Source organism: Rhopalosiphum maidis, chromosome 1 (genome assembly GCF_003676215.2).
Source record: "Rhopalosiphum maidis isolate BTI-1 chromosome 1, ASM367621v3, whole genome shotgun sequence".
Lineage (NCBI taxonomy): Eukaryota > Metazoa > Arthropoda > Insecta > Hemiptera > Aphididae > Rhopalosiphum > Rhopalosiphum maidis.
Window position 1 is genome coordinate 28,032,693 of NC_040877.1, and position 27,375 is coordinate 28,060,067.

General features: G+C 27.5%; 1 protein-coding gene across 4 annotated transcripts; it reads left to right on the top strand.

The window, feature by feature from the left end:
• Nucleotides 1-26,071, top strand: LOC113560901 (synaptic vesicle glycoprotein 2B). 4 transcript variants are annotated; one of them, XM_026967021.1, is made up of 14 exons: nt 1-600; nt 19,583-19,756; nt 22,035-22,094; nt 22,216-22,320; nt 22,864-23,025; nt 23,096-23,258; nt 23,325-23,446; nt 23,510-23,748; nt 24,100-24,269; nt 24,330-24,426; nt 24,536-24,704; nt 25,285-25,444; nt 25,541-25,668; nt 25,745-26,071. In XM_026967021.1, the coding sequence occupies exons 2-14, from the start codon at nt 19,723-19,725 to the stop codon at nt 25,798-25,800; spliced, it is 1,665 nt and encodes a 554-aa protein (XP_026822822.1). In that variant the 5' UTR covers nt 1-600; nt 19,583-19,722; the 3' UTR covers nt 25,801-26,071. The 4 variants fall into 4 exon arrangements, with proteins under 4 accessions (XP_026822822.1, XP_026822826.1, XP_026822824.1 ...); XM_026967023.1 differs by lacking the exon at nt 1-600 and adding an exon at nt 18,972-19,396; XM_026967024.1 differs by lacking the exon at nt 1-600 and adding an exon at nt 18,972-19,353.
• Nucleotides 26,072-27,375: the final 1,304 nt, after the last annotated feature.

The window sequence follows — 27,375 nt, forward strand, 5'->3', positions numbered from 1 at the left end:
TCTCGGTTGTCCGGACACTTACACGCGCCGCCCGTTCGTATACATCATTATATTATTATTATACCGACCGTTTGAAAAACAAAATAAATCATAGCGACTGTGAATACCACGTTGTTGAAATATTCTGGGTCGGCATCATCTTCGTTGAATAATCATTTTTTTTTTCTTACATATATGTAAATTGTTATAAATTATTGAAATAAGTACATATATTATTATTTATTGACTATTGTAAACCGACATGTCGGTTTGTCGTCGATGTACCTAGCGGTTATCGCCAATTACTTCGTTGTTGCGAGTGTTGTCGTTTCGGCCAAAGAAATCTCGCAGAATATTTTTTTTTGCTGCATCTCCGTCACGCGTGTGTAGTGGTGCATCGTTGTTCCCGTTCGTCTCGCGTGAATTATAATAATAATAATAATATTGCTGTTTTATTTTGTTTTGATCATAATATACTATATTATTTTATATATTTTTTTCGTCGACTCTTGCGCGTGCGTGCGTTCGATTGTCGTGTTTGTGCGTGGTACATGTGAGTGTACCGCAGCCACCGCCACTACCACCGACGAGTAAGAGGAGGAGGACTTCGACAGTGCACTGGTAAATTTAGAAAGATAAAAAAATAATAATCGTAAAATATCCGTTTTGTTATAATAATTGGTCGTCTCGCCCGGTCTTTTTACTGGGAAAACGACCGCCGACCGGTCACCGGTGTAGGCCGTAGAATATAATAACCTAACCAACGGGCATCAACCGTATACCCGTGTCTTGTTGACGATCTCACGTGGTGTAAAAATCCGATGGCTCCGGACTCGCATGATGTGTGTGTGTGTGTGTGTATACGAGCGCGCGCTCGTGTTTGATAATCCAGAGCAGACGGACTCGTAGTTGTGGTCCAAGGCAACACATCTTATACCGCGTTCAAGGACGCGGTTTTCAAGGTCGTGTTTTCTCCCCTATAGAACAATCGTCACCACGTTATTGTTTATACAATATTATATATTTTGTAATCAGAAACAGCATCATCATCTTCGTGATATCATCACAGTTATTTTTATTTACGTTTTCATTCCATTTTTATCTGACTGTTATTGCATATACGACTCGCTCACATAACGCCGTGGCTGTCTTTAATCTATGCAGTCACTCAGATCTACGGCCAGACAAATGTAGCAGTAACAGTAACAGTAGTAACTACGTGCGTTTTTGAGGTCCACTGTGGTTTTATTTCTTTTTAATGAGACCAGCTGATAAAGAACGATTAACGATGTTCGCCGAGAATACGAATTACTATTGAGTGTTGATAACAACGTTAGTTTTTGTGGCAGTTAGGTACTACTGCCAGTCGTTACTCGTTGCGATCAATCACGTTAATTGTTTGCTCGTTGAACATAGGTTTTAAATCATTATAATTATTCTGCCAGTGTCTTTTTTTAAGTGTATTAATCAGTATTTAAAAACATAATAAATTTTATTTTCATAATAGTTGTTCGACGGAAAATTATTAAATTGTGAAAAACAATACCAAGTGAAGTTTCATTTTCTAGTGTTCGATTCAATCACAAAATATTCTGATGATAATTTATTGACGGATGAGGTTAATAATATGACGTAGAATTAATCGTAAAATGTGATATGAAACAATTTCATTGTCTCGTCGAATGAAATTTACGGTGAAAATCAAGTATATTTTTAACCGTTAGAATTTATTAACACAGGCAGGTAGTCCATTTTTTTTCGTAAGTTGTAGATTAGATTTATTGAGACAAATGTTTTCGTGGTTTTCAAATGTAAAAACGTTAGATTTTGGCGATGATTATCGTGATAATAAACATGCGATTTATTGTCGGTTATTAACATGTCTTTGTACGCTGAAAATAATGAAAAATAATTACGTTATTACAGCTTTATGTTACATCAATAATTCAATAATTAAGTAAGTTTAATTATATTTTTAGGAGAAGTACATGTTTTTTATTCGATGATAGATTTGAGTTCTAAGGGTTTTATATATCCAATATTATGAACTTAAGGAAAAGTGGTAAATTGTTTTAAACAATAGAAATACACAATTGTAGCCCTACATTTCTACTACGGTACATGTTACAAAGACGAAAAATGTATCATAGAAGAGACTCGTTTATAATATTTATTCTCCACATCGATATATATGTATAATATACATATGTATGAATATATTATATTTATGGCGTATTAAGGGTGGTTTTTTTAAGAAGTTAAAAATAATAATTTTTATCTTAATAATTTAAGAATTAACTTTTGTTCTTACCCCAAAGGAAAGAATAAATGTGATCGTGAATAACATTTAAAGGGTTGAATGTGGAGGTTTAATTTCTTTACAGTTATGTGATGAAACTAATGTTTTGTATCAAGATTTTCATTTAAATTTTTGTTGCGTGGTAATTATAATATTATTATCGTGTTAAAAAACAAAAGCAATTGACCTATAAGGCTATAACAATATTACTCAACTTTGTGATAAGCCAATCAGGTGATGAAGAATACAATTTGAAAATTTTTCAAATTGAAAACTCGATACGAAAAAATGATTGCTCAGAAAAACACGACTTCTGTTACGTACGTGTATTTTATAGTGCATGTACATTTTGCGATGACGTGTGGTCGAGACCCGAAACCACGCCATTGGAAGAGACGTGAACAAGAAGGAACCGGGACGAAAAATAATAATAATAATAATAATAATATTTACGACGCAGTTTATTATTATTGTTGTTGTTGTTGTTGAGCGTCACTTTGGTTCAAAATTCTAGTAATCCGACACCCTCCTAAACGTAATACGCAAGAATAAGGTCTGAAGGTGTGTTCACTACGATACGTGGTGGTGGCGGTGGCGGTGGCGGTGTGCAACCTGCCTACCTCACACTGAAAATTAGTATCACTAAAATGTTATCGATCGACATTCGACACCGATGACTGATGACATTTTTATGATTTTGTATCGTTTTTCGGACGCGGTAACCCGTTTTCATATTTGGCATGTATTAAATAAAAATAATGAACCATCAAACAAACAAATCCGTCAGCCGTAAACCAATTATCGCTTGTCCACATGTATACACCTAGTCGTTAACGTCAGATATTATGTTCCGGCATGATGCTGCCATGCCAGTGATTTTATATTTTGTTATTTTTATACCTATTCATAATAATTATCATATAATATAATTGTTACGGTTAAAAAATAACCATAAAAAACATAAACAATGATAATAGAATATAATAATAGTGAATATTATATAATTCGAACTTTTTACATTTTAGTAGACAATTAGACAAGGATTTTCTGTTTTCGAATATCGTACAGTGATTATTGATGTATAAGCTGTAGTTTTTCGTGTTTGTGCGAGCAACAACAAAACACGAATACCTCGTATTACTTGTCCTCTTGTGTAAAGGTATTTGGGCTCGTCATCGTCGGTATTAATCTGTGGTTAACATCAACACTCAAGACTTGGAGATGCCACACCCGTATTTTTTGTGTACAAATTATTTTAATATTTTTAATCAGCTTTTTTTTTTTTTTGTTAAAAGTCACTATATGGGAGCCGGACTGTTTTCACATTGCTTAGTCCCCAAATTTTCAATTAGCCTAACGCTCGCTAAAATAACATTCATAAGTTGTGATCTAGTTGTAACTTATTTATTGTTAATGCTGCTTAGGTTATTTTGTTGGTATAAGAAATAATATTTATATTTTATTTTACCTATAGATATCTGCAACATAAGCTAAACAATTAGCTTTCATTCGGAAACCATGTAATATGCTTATCCCCCATAATACAAATTATATTGAAATACATTTCTAGTGACTATTCAGATAAATATATATTTTTTAATTTTAATTAAATATTTGGTACTTTTTTGTTATTTTTACGACACCTGTATAATATTTATCACCCCACTAGCAACCTGTGTACAATTTATCGCCCCGCCGCCTATAAGTTATCCTATGTCAGCCGTTAACAATTTTGATATTCGTTAATTCATGATCGTTGTATCTATGATATCCGCGTGTAGGTTCAGTAAAATGTCTTGGGGGGCATGGCCCCTATGCCCCTCTAATAACCGCTTCTGTGTAAGTTAGTTTGTTGTATGTGATCTTTTTAAGAAAAAAATAAATTTGAAATTATATTTTACTACCTATATTTTAATCGCGTTTGTATTTTGTTGTGTTGTTGATTTGTCAATATATTGCGATAGATGTATTGTGTATTTGTATGTATAATATGAAGTGTATTCTTATCTTACAATCGTTATTAGCTTATTTTAAAATATTGTTGAAAATGAATTTTAATGAGTTATTTTTCAAAATATTTAATACAGGTATTCAATTTTTATAGCAAAAACTATCATATAAATTTTGTGATATTTAAGAATCTTTATAAAACTCTTATTTTTGTAAGTGTATATAATAAAATATTAATTATTAACTATTTATGCTATTATTAATTGTAGGGAATTTATTATTATTAATTATTATAATTTATCATTATTTGATAGTTTTATAATGGCGTATACAAATTATTACTGTGCAACGACGGTGTTGGGATGATAAATTTTATTATATGACGCGATAATGAAGCATTCGAAGCAATAAGTAATAACAAACTAGTCCAAATATTTGGATCAGAAATCAGAATCAATAATTATCCGATTCTATTAAAGTAGGAAATGTAATAGTTGTTTTTAAGTAATTATGTCGAATAAAAGAAGTTAAATGAATTTACTAATATATCAGTAAATATATTTTCATACCCCAGACCCGACAGAATGTTTATTCTGGTGTATCGCGATCATAAGTAGAACTATACGCAATATGCTATCTTTAAACTGAACGTTGTCAATGTGTCAAGTGTGTTGGAGATGTGGGAAAAAGTAATAGAGATATGGTATTGATTGCAGTTCCTTTCCTAAGATTTTTCTTAGTTTTTTTTATTATTTTTATAAAGTATAAGTGTAATAAGATAATTTTAAATAATATAATATGATAAGTAATATAATTAATTTGTTTAAATTTATAAATATCCATGAATACAAGATCGATAAAACTGAGACAAGGCTCAGTAGCCAAGATTCTAAGTTTTGCTATATGACTTCAAATATTTCAAAATATTTCGTTTCGGTTTGCAAGTGTTATCAGTTATATTTTTTGGAAACATAGATTATATGTATATAAATCCAACAGTATATAAAATAGTATATATAACCTGTATATATAAATCGACAGTGTACGTCTTCGGGGTCGGTCGCGTTTGAAATCTGATTGGCAACAGGTTGCGCGCTGCGGCACAACAGGTGTTTAAACTTCGTTCAAACTGCATATAATATGTGTGGGTGGGTGTGGCTGTCGTTTTGAGTAGGGTCTCGTAGAAAAATATTTGCTGGAAATTATAAAATGCGTATTATTTTTGGCTTTTTATCAAACGATTCGAAAAATCCCATTGTTCCGCATCAGTTTGAATGTAACAATAATTGTGGCGTAATCAATAATCATATTACATTATTAATTATCTTAAATCAAAATAAATTTAGTGTAGATTTAAGTAACCATATGTTTGTTAGTTTTAATAATAATAAATACACATTGTTGATCGTTCGTGGAAACATAAATTTGACGGAGATGCATTCGATACAATTACCTTGAATTACTTTTCAATTATTTTCTAATTATTTAATACTTTAATACCTTTGTAATTTAATATTTAAATATAATAATAATATGTAACAATAAATTCTGCATGCCGACAGAATTATTAGTGTAAAACGTAGGTATAATATCTTTTGCTGTTAAATAATAATTATAAGAATTTCATTTTCAGAACTTTCGGAAAAGAAAACGTCTACTATAATAATACCATAGTATTACAAGTATTTATAGCAACTAATATGGAGGCTTATCGATTTAAAATAATATACCAATAATAGTCCACAACACATTAATGCCATTGTACATCCAAACGTATAACAACATTTATATTTATATTTATTATTATTTTCTATGTATTTTTGAAAGAAATAACCATGTCATTAAATACTAATTTCATTTGAAAATCTTTTGGCTCCGAAAATCATTTTTTTTAAATAAACTATAGCTTATTATGAGGTAACTTGAAGTTTGAATGGTAAGATTGTGAATATTTGAACATTTTTAATTTTATTATTTATACATTTTAGTTTTTATCACACATTTGTGTACAATTCTATTAATGTATTTGTGTATGATGTTCAGTATTTTATTTAAGAGCAAAAGCAATGTTCTTTAAATGTAGAATAATAAACTACAACTGACAGCTGTACCAAGAAAATTTTCAAATACCAATAGTGATCCTTGTAAAAAATTAACTTTCAAAAAAAGAAATATTTGTTAAAATTATCAAAATGGGTTTATTGTTCAATTATTGTCAGGACTCAGTCTACTTCGTTGAAAATGTTCGTGATCTCCCTAATGATTAAGCTTAATCACTTAAAAATAGTAATTTAACATTCATTACATTTAAATATTTAATAATGACAACATTCACAAATATATTTTACTAGTATCAGATAAATGTGAAACTTAAAATTATTTAAGTTTAGTTTTATAATAAGATACCAAATTATGGCATTAATGGCAAATTTTACATTATTTATGTCAAAGATACCAAAATTAAATGCGTACATTAATTAGTACAAGTTTTTAATATGCATAAACTATAATAAATGTCTCTTAGTAAATATCATGTCCACGCGACTTGTACAAAACAGTTAAATAATTAAATTAAACCGATGTTTATCATTGTAACGGGTCACGAATTAAATTTATAAAGTATTAGTAATAATGTATTAGAATTTTTCTAAAGTTTAATATTAATCACCATCTATCAGTAATGGGTTATTTAAATAATGAATACTATTTCCATTGAATTAAAAAAAATTGAGTGAAATCAAATCATTATTTTTCTGATTTATTCGAATTTCAGATAGTTATAATAGTTTATTTATTTTATAAGCAAACAATTATGTTCTACATTAATATAGTAGCTATGGAGTATATCAGGAAATCTATAGACTTGATATTTAAATTATATTTGATAAATATGTTTAATGTATGTCAGATTTGTATGATATCATTGATGAAAATTAAATTTTATTATACGTATATAATACAATTAGTTGACAAATTATTAAAAAAAGTAATTTGAAACTTAAATATAAGTAATTTACATGCTTATTTATTTTTAGTGATTATTTATTGATATTTATTAAAAGGTTTAATATTTTAATTTATATTTATTATCATTATTATTTTCTAATGGGGGTTGTTGTGAAATTAATTCAATTGGCAGCAGTTGATTAAATATTTAATTTTTTCCATTGAAGAAATGTATCAGGCTTACAGCAGTTATATTTTAAATATTTTACTAAATGAAGTAGTAATAATATTTTATTTTTTACTTTTTACTTTTGGTGAAAGGGCTTATTACACCAATTAGGAATTCAGCTCTTTAATAATCCATAGAAATTATATTTAACTAATGTGTGTATATATAACATATATTATAAACATTTTGTACGGGTATATTATAAGTATATCATATTATAATATTATTATGTAAGATATTGTATATTGCTATAGTTCATAAATACATTGAACAAAAATTAATATCGAAGAATTTACAATCTAATTCATTAATCCTGCTAGATAATTTAAAAAAAAAAAATATTTCTGCTGTGTTTTTTTAGTATTGTTTTTGGCGATATTTATTGTTATTACTTATTAATAAAATAAGCTTTCACCTAAATATTTACGATATTTGCTCATAATGTGATATTCCATAGTTAAATGATGCATCTAATAAATCTAAAGATTTTCTGTCGTATTTTCATACAATTTTAATGAATTCATATTTATTAAGAATAACATTGAATTTTTTTTCCAAGAATATGGAAAAAAGTAACCGACCTTGTAATTTTTTTTATTCAGGAATATTTTGAGAAATCGTTTTTTTTTTTTATTTATTACTGAAAAAAATGTATTGTTTTCGTTTTTGGATATACCTTGGATTTTTTGGGCGGGTCCTTGGATGTACACGTGATCCATTCAGTGGGAATATAATATATATTATACGATCGGAAGTAATGTTTTTTTTTTTCGTGACAGCCTACATGGACGGGAAATAGATGAAGGGTAATCTACGTTGTTTGTGTTAACTGGAAAAAAACGGACGTCCTCATAATACATACGCAATTAATGCACATACGCTTTGTTGCTCAATTTGTGTGATTTAATATTTTAATAAAGTTTACATGACGAAACGACCATCTCGTTTCTAATGTGATCTATATTATTATTATTATTCTGTTTGATCATCGGATCGTCGTTAAATATTCACTATTAGATCTTTGCACACTTGTTGGTCGTTGCACGGTGGCTTCTGGCGGTTATCTATGTGCATGCTAGTAACAGCTATTAATAATTTTAAATAGTCATTTTTTTACGATTTCCATTGAAAAATAGTTAGTTACGACCATTGTACTAACATGATATCACAGTAGTTTGACGTTCACTATCAAACACTTTTATTTAATATATTTATATTATTATTCTTTCGTTAAATACATTAGTAAGTATTATATATTAAGAGGTATAAAATATGTATCTCATTAAAGTTAACATTTTTAAAATAAACTGAACATTTTTTAACAATTTTAATTTTCTTATTATCTTATATTTCATTTTTCAACGGATACGGTTAAAATACTATGTTACATTGTTACAAATTACAATGTAACATTCTCATAATATTATGTAGTTAATTATAATATGGTAGTAATAATTTGTCCTTTTGATAGCGATATGCGGAGTGCGCCGCTATTTTTAACTTAATAATCATTACGGTTTTTAATTTTTCCAATATATTTACAATTTTTTTGTCCATTATTTTATCTAAATTCTAGACTTTAAATGGCTTTTCTTTTGACTAACGTCAAAGACACATATAGCATATATAGCATCACATCAGACATCATCATTTAGCTATAGATATAATATTTATTCTAAGTTCGATATAATTAACTCATATATTGATATTAATGATATTTGATTTAGAATTATATAGGTATAAGGATAAATAATAATGAAGATCTGAGGAATAAATGTCTGAGGATTACGAATAAAGAAATATGCCTGGACGTATTATTTGTTTACTCCCTTTGACTCACGTCCCACACGCTACGTAACAGAATCAATCTCGTGTTGTTAGCTTTAATATTGAGTGAATAATTTACGTATTACCAAACATTAAGTAAAGAAAATGTTATAATTTTCTAATATCTATGTTTACACATTGTTTCAATTTTTGTATAAGTTATGAGTTTATGACGTTTATATAGCTGTTATGACTATGAGTTTATAAAATATTACGATTTAAAAATATATTGTATCATATAAAATCGAAGTATCATAAAATAGTAAACGTACGAACACTGATTATGTTTTTAATTTTAAGTTTGATAACAGGTCAATTTATTCTATAATATTAAAGCAAGAGGGGGGTTATACACTTTTACTACTTCTATTAAAGCATATTGGCTATGTTGTGCGTGGATTATATAGACATAAAACAAATAATATTGTACTATCATCCTCTTTAAATCATTGGCACGTGCTTTGACGCTTAGTATCTCCATATTGAGATTTTACATAGGTATTTGTATTTTGTACTTAAATACATTTTAAATTACAATCGATTTCCAATAAATTGATAAATGAGGAGTTGAATGATTTACTAATTTTAAGTGATAAGATAATGAAGTTAACATTATTATTTAAAATACTTAATTTTTTGGATGAAATTAATTATTTCATATACATATTAATATAATCTAATGTCATGATTGTGATTCACTCGGTATTGCAATATAAATAACTTTAGCAAATAAATATAATGTAATACTAAATTTAATATTATTTATTTTATTAATTTATTGAATAACGATGTATGAAATTACGTTAGTTATTTTTAGTGAATACTCTTTTAACAGGACGTCGTATTCGCGTGTGTTGTTTCCCTCTTACTAACATGATAAATTTGCGTTTATCAGAATCTATTTTATGCTATTAGCTTTAATATCAATATACCTATAATCAAATTTAAAGTTAAGAATATTATCTAAGGCATAACGTATGCTTTTATTGATATTTTAATTTTAAAGTGAGTCATGAGGATTTTAAAGTTAATATTTTACATAGTTATAATTCCGCTTAATATTATAATATCAATAAAAACCTTCGTGATGCACTAGAGCTTAGTTATTATTCTTACCTTCAAGTTGAATTTTAAGTAAATGTTCTCAACTATTAAAGCAAACAGCATAAAATGGATACGGCTGAATTCAAATTTGGTATGGTGTACGTTAGTAAGACGGAGATAGCACGTCATGCGGGTACGTCCTCTTAAATTTTCTTCAATAAATTTAATATTTTTTATACATTGCTAATAAATGATTACAGATACAATATACCCATATGAAATATCGTAATATTGTAATGAATCATACATATTATTAAACTTGTACTTCAAAGTAAATATTGTAATATAATTACTCAACTTCCATTTGTTGAAGAAACCCGCTTTGCATACTGTGCGTATTACTTCATGATTTCAAAATCATTGACTACATTTTTAGATTATTAAAAACATTAGTTTATATTCTCATTTTGTTTTGTATTATTAATTTTGTTATAATTTTAGGAAAAAGATATTTTTTTACATTTCAGTTCTTTTCTGAATTATCATTTTGTTTGTTTGGTTTTATATAAATAATTTTTCAAGATAATTGCTGACGTCAGTGACGCTGACTGCTGTGTAACGTCTAGTATACATTTTATAGATTTTAATCACATGCAGACAGACTTATTATTTATATAAAACAAAATTTCCGTTTCATTAAGTATTTGTTATACATTTTTATCTGTTATTACTTATGCAATTATATTATTATATGATTGAATTCATTAATTTATATCATATTATTACATTTTTAAATTATCGTGTACACTAGTTATTACGTATTTAAGTATTTTGTTTAAATGTTAAGTATGTATTTTCTTTATTATAGACAGTTTTTACTGAAATTACTGTATAATTAAATATTGATCTTTGTTAAACAACTATTAAAGGTTTAAACATTTAAGTACAATTTATTAAATATCAAATAGTAAACTACCAATAATTGGTGTATGACGTATGTGATGATGACATGATGTACTACTTTAGAAGACACTAGTACTATTATTAATATTATTATTTATTCGTGTAGACTGTATAGGGATGAATTTATCAATTCTTTGAATTAAATGTGATTTATAGAAGTATTATCATTTCTGAGAAAAAAAGCATAGTTTTAATTTTAATAACCATAATATTATATTTTATTTTCGTATAAAATTTCAATGATTTTGATCGATTCTTAGATTCATCGTTATCATTTCTTGTATTGATTGTTCATTTAATTTGGAATGCATCATATTAAATATAGTCATATTAACTAAATATAAAAGTTGATAATAATTGTACATTTATTATTCTATACATTTAAAAAAAACTTTTGGATAATTTATACATAATATTATATTGGCAAATTACCAGACGTTATTGATCGGTGATGACAAATTGTGGTGAAAATGCACTGGGTTTAAATTCCTATCCCTAAACCAAAAACAAAGGGCCTGATTATATTAATAATTAATTTATTATTATACATTTAAGTTGGAAGGAAAGGAATATTATGATTTCTGATAATGCAATGATAATTAATTTCCAAACTCTATCTTATTACTTAATTAAGTAAGTATTTTTATTACTATATTAAATTAATTAATTAATACTGTTAACATTATCGCATATTGCATTTTTCCATGTATTGATGAACTCTAAATAGAAAAAATTTAACTATATTCGATAAACGAAAAGCTCATCACTGCGTGAACATTAGATGTTCAAATTTCCGTAGTCCAGTATAGTTGGTATACGCATTACGCGCTACACTACACCAGTGCGTTAAAATTTCTATGGCCTAGTAGTATAATCTAGGCAATTGTCAATCTTATTTTATATTAAAATCAAGACTTGTAGAGTTTATCATGAGTAACGCGGGTTTATAAAAACGAATGAATTAATATTTTACCTATATTGTGCTTATGTAATGCTTATATTGACAAAAGTAACAATACTTGGTAGTTACTTCCAAGACAAAAATTAATTATAAGTCTTGTAATATAATATGACGTGTACATTATATATACAATACAATTATAAAATGTCAATATTGTACATTTTATTTCTAATGTATATGAAAATAATTTGTATTTATTTCTCAGTTACACATTTTTTTAAATATAAATATAAATATAGGTATTATATAAAAGTATTTCGTAAAACGTCTGAAAAACCTAGAATCGACTATTATTTTAGTTATTGATTACTTATTTATTATTGTAGTTAATTGTGGGCTTTAAGAAAATTAATGAAGTTGAAAATATTTGTAAATTATTCTAGTTTAATATATAATTAAACTTAGACATTGACCTAGACTAAATCTTTAATGATATTTAATTATCAAAGTGTAGCTTTTCACGTAAAAAACAACCATAATCAATACAATAAAAAAAGGTTTAAATCAACAGAAATTATGTTTAGATTTTAAAAAAATCATAGATTATCATCAAGTAGTATATTATCTTTATTACATACAACTATCAAAGATTTTTACTAATTTTGTTATTACTCTGATAAAGTTAATTAAAACATACATTGAGTATTGAATATGAGTTAGTTATACGTATCTAGTACCTATATAATACTTGGCATAATACAATATTATCGCATAATTTAGATTATTCGTATTATAATGTTACTAATTAGATCTGTAAACATTATATCCATTCAACAGTGTTTTAATTATAATCGTGAAGTTTTTCATCATATGAATCCAACCGTAACAAAACATAAAATTTGAACGCTTTACAATTTGATCATATTGCCAGATTATATTGTTCATTCAGGACTTCCCAGTTTTTTGTTTAAGGTAAAAACAATTAACAACCCAATTAATTACATCCGGACAATAGATTTATGTATTGATGTGTTTGTATGTGTGAACGGGTGATAATATTCATCATTTGTGTGATGAATATTAATGCGACATTGAGGGAACAAAGTCATCCAGCTGTGTCATTATGAAATCCTTGGGTCCGGGATCATAATACACCTGTGTATTGAGGTTTAAATATTTTGAAATTGTATTCGTACCGAATGTTTAAGTGTTAACATTTAAATTAAAGTTAAAAAAATTGTATGCAGAATTTCGGTGTGCATAATGTTATGTCTAGCTGTTTAATTATTTCTACCTTAACAATTAATGTATAGATTGGAATATATAATGTACTTTATCTTTATGAAATAGTAATGAAGTATGAAACGACTTGGATATTATTTCCTTATGTGTTATGTCGTAAGTTGTACCAAATTAGCAAGATGTACAGATAGTATGGTCACCTAACCTATTGTTAATGATTAAAACTTATGAAAATATAAAATATTTTATTTTTACAAGTTCATAAAAACGAGCGTTTAAATAATATTTTATCATAATTTAATAAATTGTAGTAAATTTAAACTAAATATAATACTGTGTATATAGGATTCAGAATATGTAAACGAATATATTTAGACAATAGATAGTAAATTATAGAAGCTTTAAAAAGAAAAAGTTTAATTACCTAATTGAAACATTTTGTTTAGTCTTATTTCTCACTCATTTGAGCTGTCACTGCACTACGAGTGCAAACACAACAGCAATGCTCACAGATGATCAATAAATAGTAAATATGTTTATTAAAAAGAAGGTAACGATAAAAACTAAAGGTTTACATTTTTAGAAATCATATTTAGGATATTTTAAATGAAAATTACTAAAATATTACTAAATCTATTTAAATATAAAAATATCCCACACATTCTCGTTTTCATACTTATAAATTTGTTGATGAAAATATTTTATTAAATCTAAAACATAGCGAATGTTTGCCATGTTCGTAAACGCGATATAAATTACTACAGATAATTGCATACAATTGAACACATTGATTTCTTGCGAACATAATGTACGCTACAGCTACGTCAGTACATCAGTTTATGAAACCACCTTATGAGGATGTCAGTATATTAATTACTTTCCTTCTCTCACTCACGCCCAACGTAGATAAAATGCATTCATGTAAAATTGTTTTTACGAGTTTTGAATAACTGAGTAAAATCGGCTATTATAAAAAATTTAGAGAATTATTATTATTTGTATATTTGAAAGTTTGATATAACGGTTTCATATTTTATTGTAATTTTACTTTGTATTCGACCTTAAGTATAATATAAAATTAATAAAATGATGTATATTTAAATGAATATTAAATTGTTTGGATACAATATTCAGACAAATCGATATGATAAAAATATTATTCTTTATAATATTTGTTAAAAATAAAGAATGAACACAATTATTTTGTGTGAATACGTTTTATCTTAGTTACGCGTGGGCCAGAGAAAGAAAAGAAATAGTTCTGTGATATCTTCTTAAATAAATAAATATTTTAGATATGTAATTTGAATTGTGATGTCTGTGATTCCCACCTAAGAATAATTCTACACCACTGTTATAAAATGTATTTATTAATTTTTATTAAGTAAAACAACTTCCTTGAAATATATTTATACACATTAATTATCTAGAAGTCTTTAGTCCGTTAAATGTACAATAAGACGTGTAAGGACAACTAAATCTGTATATGCGAAGAATGGAAAACCATACACAATATTCTTTCGTGATTCCATAAATCAATGGTAGTACTTGGTTTTTAAATTGTTATTGTAGATATAATCACGCCATTGTTTTTAAATACCTACACATTTTAAAGGAAAAGAAAAAAATAATTGAATTTGTTATTTAATGTGTTATTGGGGGAGTGTTACTATGTTAATTATTATCTGTTTCATATTTGACTGAGAATAATTCAATTCGCACCAATAAAAATATGCATTAAGTGCATTATTTTTTATCACTAGTAGGTGGTAGTCATATTTTTGTTTCACTGCGGTTATTATCATCGTGTAAAAAATGTATTAAGTAATTTTATTATTTATTATTATTGCGTTCAAAAAATCAAAAACGTGTTGAAAATATATCATAATCAAATATTAAAAGTAGGTTGATTATTACTTTATTGTACATATTAAATTTGTGTAGTTGATAATTCAGAATATGTCTATGGTTAGGTCTGTTTTTTATAGAGTCGTATAAATTATGTCAATACATTTCAGTCTTGACTCAAACATTTTTATAATATAAACTTATTATTTTTGAAAAGTTTTCTCAACATAATATGTTCATGTTATTAAATTTATTTATTACTTAATTAATTTAAAAAAAAAAAATTAAACGAACAATAAAATGTTTATGAAAAATAGTTGTATGTGTTAAATTGGTTACTAATAAATATACGAACTTAACAGGGAAATTAGCTTTCAGGATTAATATAATTAGTCATTACGTAATTAAAGCGATGATAGGAAGGAAGAAACTAGAGTTATACGAATTGCGAAGAAGTTTTTATTTCATGTAATATTATATAATTACACATAGATAATTTTTTCTGATACACATTATAATATTATATTTGTTTTTTGCTCTGATACGAATTTGTTGATAATAATTATATTTTGTTCTTGTTCAAGACAAATGATAAATATATTATTTATCTAAATACTTTTATACTATTGTCAATACTATTATAACTAGCTATTTGTGTAGATTCCTTAAGTTCTATATTATCGGTCTACATTGATTTTGTACGTATAACATGAGGTAGTGCATTTTAACGTATTTGTTATTAGAATGGGATAATATTTGGTATCAGTCTATTGTTTAAATAGTCATGTTTGATAAAAATGTAATTCAGCTATTCACATAATATAATATAGGTAGCAACTTTTCATTTTTATAATTTTGTAATCCAGTGTAGACTAGCAAGTTATTATGCAGACAATATGGGTTCGTAATAAATTACCATGTTTTGGGATAATATATTATGAATTATCACCTTTTGGTCAAAATTGTAAAACGCAATACCATCAACTAAAAATGTCACACTAAACATGCTAATTTTATGGTGTGTATTTATCTATTTTCGATTATGTTCGATAGGATGAGTACTGAATGAATGACTTGACTGGCTAATTACAGGAAATGCACAAATTACTTTTTTTTTAATTTCACGATCGAACATTTTATAAAAATTTGTTTTGTTACACCTTTTATTAGACAGATTAGCTCACCAAAGTGCCTATGAAACACAAATTGCAGGAAATTTGAAACGTGTTCATGAGTAACGTTTTTTCACCTATTATTTGGGCGTTGGAATTGTATTTGCTATTCAGGGTCTATTTCATAATTTTTTTTTTTTTGAAGGTCAATTGTCTCTTTTTACTAATATTAATCGTAAATTATTTGTCTAGACTTATCAATGACTATTAATTTGCAATTTTACTATTATTATGTATACACTTATACTTGACTTAAAGTAGTTTTTATTGCAATTCAGTTGAAATTGTATGCAAAATGTATTGTAATAAATACTATGAGTATAATATTAGTATAATCGTTGTCACTTTGTCAGCTTAAAAAATAGAAAGAATAATTTTTGTCTGTATAAAACTCAGCGTAAATATTAAAAACGGTGTTCGGTAAGCGTCTGACAGCCCAAACTTTAGTTACGTCAACTTATTTATTGCTATGTTTCGTGTTAATATTCTTAAATATATTATATAAGTAGCCTATGTTGAATAAATTATGTTCTTAAAACAACATTAGAACCAATCAAATAGCAACTAAATCTAAATTTATTCTTATTATTATTTAAAAAAAAAGATAAAAATACCTATGTATAAATCAAAAACAATACTTAGTCGCAAAATCAAGGTTAATAAAAATTAAGCTTAGAACCAGGCCATGATAATATAACTTATAAATTAAAAGTTGATCATATGAATGTTAGAAATGTTATCTATTAACAATGTTTTTTTTCTCACAATTTTAGGTTTTATATATGTAAAATATATTCTTATTCAGTGGTTCATACTTCAATTTAATAGGTGTTGGTTTGACTTTCGAATTCGGTCTCATTGGTGTTATTAAATATCTCGGAGCAGTTAAGTACTTATAATAATAATTAACCGTACATTAATATCATTTAATACCTTACATTCTAACATGCTTATAAATAACAATACATTATCAATATCTGTTAATTTTTCGTTTCGTTTGTTTATTATTCTTATTACTTTAAATTTGAATTTATTCTCTTTTAAATTAGTTTAAATTTTGATTAGTAATAATCAAATAACACGACATTTATGAAATTAGATTTTATTAAATGTATTCTAGTAAAAATACACCTATATTATAATTTATAATATGCGGGTTCATAAATCCAATTATTATTTTGGGTTTAAAAGTGATGAATTATTTATAAATTAGGTCCGCATAACTATTTCTGTCGCTTTGTATCATGTTATTGTAAAATTACAATAAAGATTGTTTAGAAGGTAAACATGATTTTATAAATGAAGAACTATTTGAATTTCCATTTAAACTGTTGAGGTTATTATTTATTATGGTTAGATAATAGATAGGTACTTACTATTATATAAAGTTTAAATATTTGTTTTATTTATTTTAGTTTTGTATTATAGTTAATAATACTATTACCATATACTTCTATAAGTTTTAGTATTGTTTGTATTTATTATGGTATATTTGTTTCATCAGAATTCGTTCGACGTCGATGCAAGTCACAAATTATGATTAATTAATAATTATAAAATAAATATACTAATTATTTTGAATTCAAAATTGTACATTGAAAAAAGTATAACTAAGATAAGTATATATTTTATGAAATCATGCTTTAAAATGTATTATTTTTAATATATTATTGGATTGTATCAAAAGAAGTAGCTGAGTAGCTGTACCCTCATAATTTACAGTTTTATAAAAAAATTATTAGTTTTTATGGTTAATAGTTATTGTCGGTAAGAGGAATTGGAAAAGAAATTAAAAAGTGTTAAGCAGTAGTTCATGTATGTTAAATTTTTTTAAATATTTAACCATATAAAAATATTTATGTAAAATGTAACTAATAAACTCGAATAAACGTGATTTTTAACGTACTTAACTGTGACGTTGAGAAAATTCTTTGTGTTCTTTTTTTATTTAGTTTGTAGTTACTCTTGTTAGATACTACCTATGTTAAGCTAATCCCGTCTTCTTCAGCAATTTATAAATTATGTTTGGTTATGTTATTATGTTTATAATTTCGATGACCGATGTCGCCAAAGCCAGCGGAGCGTGCATTTTGATATTAAATAATATCGAACTAATCTAAATCATATTTTCGTTTAAGAATTCGCAACACACTTAATGTATAAATATATTATAATATTAATATGATCGATACGATTAGGTTAGGTCTGTGGCATAATACCAATGTGCGTAATAGCGGAATATCAGCGTTGTAAGTGGGTCCGTTAAAAATGATCCTCGGACCGGCAACTCGATAAATATCCGGTGTAAAACCACATTAGCGTGTGCTATTATACGAGTTTTTCACACACGTGTATTGTGCATGTGTGTATATTGTATTGTGTGTATATATATATGTATAAATTATATTATGGAGTTCGATTGACAATCTCATTTTCGTACGAGGCCTGAGGCGGCTGTCCATTTCAAGGTCTGCACTTTGTACACTCCACTCTCCGCGTTAAAAAAAAAAAATGAATAAATCTCGTTCCGCAGCAACAGCTCTTCGCACAGCAGCCTTTCATTCCACATTCTAATGAACCCGGCCGACGGACGCGTGTCGATCCGACGCTCAGCGGTGTACTCGCACCTATTATAATGATACCAGCGAGCGCGTGTGTAAATAATAATACTGTATAATAACAATATTATTGTGTGTATATAATATAAGGCGCACACACGTGTGTGTACCGTCGCAGTCGTCGCGATCGTCGTCGTCGGAGCAGACAGCAGTTGTAGTAGTAATAGTTTGGTAGTGTCGTCGTGTCGGTCAACGGGATCCAACGGTCGTCTTGTATAATAATTATTGTAGTAGACAGTAGTACCTCGTTGGTCGTTGGTCTGGTCTGTCCGAACGTCGTTTCCGAATACCTACCCAAGTCTAAACATTTACCGATCCACCAGCAAACCGTTTAGGTACATTATATAATAATATGGCGGACGTACCCCGCTGTACGACGTACGTATCATGTAATAATAATTAATAATTATTTGAGAATGATGATGATGTGTTATTTAAACACGATTTTATTTAAAACGTTATTTTAAGTTATATAGCAGTATAGCAAATTTGACGTGCCCGCCGGAGGCTAGTTTCGTCCGAATATTTTTGATAAGTGTTTTGAGTTTATGATGTGTTTTGCAGATGAAATCGACGTCGCATCCAGAATACCTTTCATCTACACGACCGGTCAGAGATAAGTTATGATACCAGTTTTATGATAACCGGCTGATACGAACACGTCCTAAGTCTTGGCCCGGTTTGCGCCGACCAATAATTCTAAAATGGTGGTAGATCATAGTGGATCAAATAGTCCAGGTAAAAATAAAATATAATGTAAAGTATACAGTACCGATAGTTTATAATGTTTAAATTCCTATTTTTTTTCTACCCCCATCAAATGTTCTTTACTTGACGAGATAATACTATGTTATTTGATACTGCTGTGCGTTAACCAGCGTTCAATATTTTTTATCTAACACCCGGTACGTTATAACGAGAATGCCTTAAAGAAAAACAAAAAAACTACCTTTTAAATTTATACCTATATCTGAATAATAATTTCTCTGCACAAAACAAAACATATAGACAATCATGCGACGATTCATGTTCGCTAAAAATCAACAACATTGTTGTTCGAAGTACTACATTGTACCTAGTACCATCATTAATTATCGCGAATTTAGTTTTTCGATCCTACCCAAAACCTGATTGATTATATTTTAAGTACAATGTATTTTATTTTGCGTAGGTAATTATCTAACACTCGACTTTTTACATCATGTTCGTTTTAACTGTTTTAAGTAGGTACCTGTTTAAATTATTATATTATTTACATATGCGCTTTTTATTTTTTGACATTCGGCCAACAGGCAACATTTCGCTCAACTTGTTTTAATAAATTTATTAGGAATAACGGTTAAACGCTGCGGTATTGGTACAATATTTTATACGCATGATATGATATTTACCTAGCTATTTTAATGAATCCATGTGTCAATGTGTCATAATAGTATTTTAATTGGTGGTATAATATTGAGTATAGGCACTCTATATACCTTAATGTCTCCGTAAAAACTACGAACTAACTAGGTCTGACTATTGCGACACGTTTCGTTAGTTTTCAAAATATAAAAACTCACGATGATGATGAAAAGAACAAAAGTTGTTATTGTAACAAAGTACGTCGTTCAGGAATTTTGGTTGCGACCATCTAAAACCGCATGTAGATATTCGTTTATTTATCGGCTTAGGTGTAGCTTGTTTTTTTTTCAAAACACGTAGGTAAGTGGTAGGTAATACAATGATATAATACTATATACTCAACTCCCATGCGTATAATATAATACGATTATTATTATTATTTTTCGTATTATTTATGTCGTTTGCCCATTCATGGTTGTTGGTTGTATTGTAATAAAGTCTCGGACCAATTGTATAGTCACCACCACTGCCGTCGCCGCCACCACGTGAATCCGCGTGCTCTCGACTCAACGTTCAATAATCGAAAAGCAAAAAATATATATAATATACACATACGAACATAACATGTACACGAAAACAATACCATTGTACGGATTCTTCTCATTCTCTTTCTTTCTTTTTTTATCTCTATGTATAATAATATTACCGTGTATTTTCTAGTAATATTGTTGAGAGTTGAAGAAAAATATCGTTTTATTATTTGTAGTTCGTGATCGTACTTATTCGCGATGATCAATTAATTAGCCGCGCATATTGGGCTCGAAACGATTCATGAAAATCCGTTCAATTCTTATTGTTGATTAATAATTACTGCGTGATGTTAAAATATTCAAGTTAGTTCTTCGTAGACACCGAACAAATTTTTAATCTCCGATTAGTTTAACTCATCGTCGTCGTCTTTTATTTTATTTTCATCTTATAAGAGTGGCGTATTTCAACTGATTTACGAACGTTCGAAGTTTAATATATTGAACGGATTGCTCGAACTTTGGTCCTGTCTCCTGTACGCTGGTCGTGCCAGGCTGCGTCGGCGGTCACACCGAATAAAAATCACTATTATAGACCGACGACTGTTAAACTGTATTGTAGTGTATTATTATACGCGTATCGTCATTATTACTATTATTATGTGACATACACTTCATAATAGTAATATAATATAGTAGTGAAACCGGCGGCGGCGTGTCGTGGTGTCTCTCGGGCTCAACCAACTGCAGTCGTTGATGAATTCGGCCTTTGGCGTGTCACGATCGTTATTACAACGATATGGACCCTCCTAACGGCGGCGGTAAAAAAAAAATCTTCTATCATATTATGTATACACGCGTTTCTATTCTCGTTTTCTTCACCATGTTCATACACCATCTCGAGAACACGCAAAACTCATTCATCTCCTGCAAGTCTAAATCACATATGCAATTACGAGTGAAAACTAATGGCGTTTTCCGGGTTTTAATTATAGGTGTTCTATCGTCTTGTAGAGAAATACACACACCTCCCTCGCTATATTATTCTCCAAACGATAATATTCCAACAGTCGCACCTATCATACGGCGGTTTCTGCCGATTTCAACGGTTTAACGTAATACTATATTTATAATCATTTTTCCAGACACGAAATACAATAATGGCAGGGTAAAAAACCAAGAAACTATCGATCTAAAAATTAAAAGTAAGTCGCGTCCATGTCTGATGTACGTTTCTACTGCGCGCTTATATTATTATACAACTGTAGTAGTATAATTTCTATTTCTACTTATGTGTGTTATACGGTGTTTTTGTACTTTTTTTAGGTGGAACGTTAGATAGATACGAAAAAAAATTAGACGCCATCGAAAATGGTTCTTTTCCTCCCACCAAGGAGGTTGCAGATTTCGAACAAGCAATTGAACTCACAGGTAATTGCAAATGCTGATGTTTCGTAATATTTATACATTAAAATATTAAACAGAAGTCTTTGATTATCTATCTATATATTATATAGGCATATACTTATTTTTATAACAAATGTATCCGATGTGCTTGAATTTCGAACATTAAAATAAAATTATCAATTTAATTTATTGCTGTATACATTTTATCATAAATATTACTAAACTTTGTTATTTATTCGATTTTTAATTCATGTCACACTTTAAAGTAGTGATTACCGTTCATCAATAAATTAAAATTACGATAATTATAAAAAGGCTAATCAGTGAAATTTTACCTTTAATAATTAAAAATAACAATTAGTGATGTGTTTTTATTTTTGAATGTAATTTAATAATTAAACTTTGTAAAATTTTCATCAATTATAATATAATATGTAGATATATTTATTTAATATACCATATCTACAAACTGAAATTAATATAATTTATTTATTATTATTATTATTTTAATAGCAATACAATTTTAATTTGTAATTAATTTCTTGTTTAATTTTATTGTTTCTTTAGGTTATGGAAAATTCCATTATTTACTGTTGGTTGTGTGTGGTTTTGTTAGCACCAGTGAAGAAATGGATGTTATATGTATGTCTTTCATATTACCATCAGCCCAATGTGATCTTAAGCTAAATACGTCCTCCAAAGGATGGCTCAATTCAATTATATTCATTGGTTAGTATGATTATATTTTAATACTTATTTAACATGTCCTCAATAACTGTATAATAATGTATTTTGTTAGGTATGATGGCTGGCGCATACATTTGGGGTTCGCTAGCTGATGCATTGGGTCGTCGTAAAGTATTAATTGTTATCAGTTTTATGAATGCCCTGTGTATTGTAGCATCAACTTTTGCACAGTCTTACGGTGTATTTATGTTCTTTAGATTTTTAAATGGAGCTGCGTAAGTGAATCTGGTGGATGTAAACCAATAAATAAAAACTTTTTTAACATACTTTAATTATTTTAGATTGGGTGGTAGTGGTCCTGTTATATGGTCATACTTTGCTGAATTCCAGCCTAAAAACAAACGTGGTTCAATGTTGAGTTCGATGGCAGCATTTTGGACTCTTGGGAATTTGTTTGTAGCATGTAAGTACAAAGGTTATTAATTGTAACAATGATTTTAATGTTAGTAATATGTACTTTATTTAGCATTAGCATGGATGATCATACCACAAGATATTGGCTATAGGTCCCCTACCTTTTTATACAATTCTTGGAGAATATTTTTGGCTATATGTTCCATTCCTAGCGTACTTGTTGCTGTGTTCCTGTTTTTTTTACCAGAGAGTCCAAAGTTTTTATTGACTCGTAATGATCACAAAAAAGCATTGGAAGTATTCAAGCAAATCTACGCTACCAATACAGGAAATGATCCTGAAATGTATCCAGTAAGTTTTATTAATATATTATAATAGTGTGGAACCTATAAAATATTTTATATTACCAAATGTAAAATAAAATCTTTGTATTTATTTATTAAAATTTAAAAATAATAAAAGTACTATAATTTGAATGTAGTTTAAGAGTGTATTTTGTCAGTTTTATATAATAAAAATGTGGTAGAAATAAAATACTATTGAATTAAGAGTTTTCAAATTGAATATTTATAGCTAAATGATATAAACTATACAACTTAACCAAACTCAAATGGTTTAATAATTTAACAAAAAACACTTTAAATAAGATATTTAAAAAATAAAAATATAATAATAAATCTGTGTATAATTTTAATATTATAGGTTAAATCATTGGTAACTAAATCAAATGCTATTGAACATGATAGTACAAAAAGTATTTCTTTTAAAAGTATGACTGAAGAAGTAGCTCATAATACTAAGATGATATTTATGCCACCAATATTAAAGTATACGTGGATATCTATAGTAATCAACCTCAGTTTTCATATTGGGTATGTAAGTTTATAATTGTATAAAAATTAAAAAGTAATCGCAATTGGCTTTTTTTATAGCTATTATGGTCTCATGATGTGGTTTCCGGAGCTATTTAATAGATTTGATGAATATGCTCGAGCCCATAATGGTAGTGAACAAGCACTTGTGTGCGAGGTATTGTATTTATTTGTATATTTGTACTTTATATCAGCATTAACTTACCAATAAATTATTATTATGTTTGTTATTATAACTTATTTATTTTTATTTGTTGATTGAATAGGTGACTGAATTTGTAGTTAAGACAGGATCACACTCTCATGTGGACTTATGTTCAGACAAAATCGAAAGCGGCGTTTTCCTTGAATCATTTATTACAGTGGCAGCTGCCATTCCTAGCAATATATTTGCAGTATTGGGAATGGATACATTGGGTAGAAAATTCTTTTTAGGTAAGGTATAACTAACTATTAGATATCTATTATATTGCACAAAGAGTTCAACAGTGAAATTACTGGATGATTTAAAAATGTAATTATTCTTTAAAGAATGAATTTATCATTATTCATCATATATAAATATAAAATATAAAAGTAGCTATTTGATGTCCAATACAAAAAAAAAAATTATTTCTATACACTTATTTTACCAAATACCCTCTATTAAGGTGTATGCATTCTTGGAGTCAAAACTGGAAGTTTTGCTTGAGTTTGTCCAGCATATTAACAACAGATTTTATTTAATTTTGTTCCAATATTATAGAGGAATAGTAGATTGGCATCAAACATTCATGAAAAAAAGAGTTGCAAGCTGTTAAATTAGAATGATGGGGTCCAGGGATATCCATATTTCTAGAACTTGCTTTTACTGAAATTCTGTGTTTACCTATTCAACGATTTGTTTTTATTAAATTGTAGGTTGTGAGGATAATGACAGTCTTAATATCTTACTTGCTACCATCCCCACCACAAATTTACTTGTTTCACTGCTAAACCTTGTATTTTGAAAATATATCAACTATGTCTTATTCAGTTTTCAGTACAATGGCATCTGGAATATGTGCTGTTGGCTTGTCACTAATTACAAGTAAAAGACAAAATTTAGTAGTATCTGCTATTTTTAGCAGTGCTATTAGTTGTGGTAATGCTGCTTTGGATTGTTTAATCACAGAAATTTTTCCTACAAATTTAAGGTAGTCTATGATAAATGTTAATAATATAATTTGCCATTGATGAACAAAGTTAGAATGTAAATTATTTAATAACTATTTTTTTTTAAATATTGATAGAGCTACTGGAATGGCTATATCAATGGTAGCTGCCAGACTTGGAGGTATTATTGGAAATATTGTTATCGCTGCGCTACTTGATCTATATTGTCCTTTACCTACTTACATAGTAGCTGTGCTCCTGATAGGTATGATACAATTTTATAATAATAATACTTAAAAACATGAGTCTTCAAAGCAACTTTTTTATATTTCTTTTTCTAGGTGGAGGACTTTTGTGCCTATTGTTGCCTAACACCACAAGAGAACCATTAACGTGACCTATTCAAAGATTAGAAACAGATTTTAAGTCTTATCATTATTATTTTACTTTCATTTATTGACATAACATTTTGTTAGTTTTAAAACCTTTATAGACACATAATATGCACACTTATTTATATATATATAAAAAAAAAAATTCTTCTAATATAATTGTATTAATTTGTTGTTTACTGTATAATTTGTATAATATGTGTACATTAATACACATGTTTGTATAGATATTTTCCAGACAAAATTTCTAATACACTATTGTTTATTTTATTATTATAATTTTTTTTTTTTTTTTTACTGTGAATTTCTTGTGAATATACTGTTAACCTTAATATTTTAGATTCCAGTATTTAGTTAAGTTACTTTACAACTATAATGTTAAAATTATATATATACAAACTAAATACTATTCTTAATTTTTTTTTATGTTTGTTTAGTCATAATTAAAAGTTTTATGTAATATCAAATAAAAGATAAACAGTTATTAAATCTAACTTTTGTACAAAAATTAATGTAAGTGAGATTGGAGTATAAATTACAGAGGGTAAAAGAACCTAAATATAATCCAGAATGGTCCAAGAAAGTAGTTACGGGTTATGATATTCTCCGGAATACTTCATTTAACACATTTTTCTTTGTAAGATGTGTAGCATGTAATTGGGAATTTATTTTTTTGGTATGGTTGGAATATGTAGCCCTTAGATTAGTAATAATATGAAGCAAACCAAATAACTAATATGTTAATATGCAATAATTACTGTGATAATATGAATTCGGTCTTGGGTTTTTATACAAAAAATTCTGTTTATGAGTTAACATATTAAGTATATGTATATCCTATTAACATAAATAATATAATATTCACTTAATTGTTAATTATCTAATAGATCATATTTTCAAAAACATTGTCTGTATCTCTTAATGATTATTAAGAATGTATAATATGTAAATTCCTCAATAAACTTCTGTCATTTTAGGCCACTAGAAAAATATATCCTGTATATTATAAATGTACATTATGTACTGATGAAAGAAGATAGTTTGAAACATAATATATAATAATAAACTAAATAAAAACTAACTTAAAATTTAATGTAAAAATCATAATGCGGATGGGTAAGAAATAATATTTAATGCTATAATGGTAAAAACAAAAATAACTTTTTTAGATCCATTATTTGTTGGAAGTAGTTATAAAAGTGGAATACTTGCTATAGATGAATACTTAAAAATAAATAACTATTTATCACTTTTAGTAAAGCACTCAGACAATTGAAAAGTTTGAGTTTTAAAAATGAGATACTTTGAAGACAACAATTTTAATCATTTATACTAAACAACATAAGGGACATTGTACCACTGTCCGCTATTAGTACTTATAGTACTATAGTACCTATTTTCAACCGAATAAAGTTATACAAACTGATGAAATTATGAATTAAAGTTTTATTTTTTCGAATTAACGAATTCAGGAAAAGTCTGGTAGTGTCGTTCAAATATCAAATTTAAAATGTTTTTCGATTCTATAAACTATGACAAGACTACGTGAGTATTATATATATGTATTGGTTTTTTGTTAT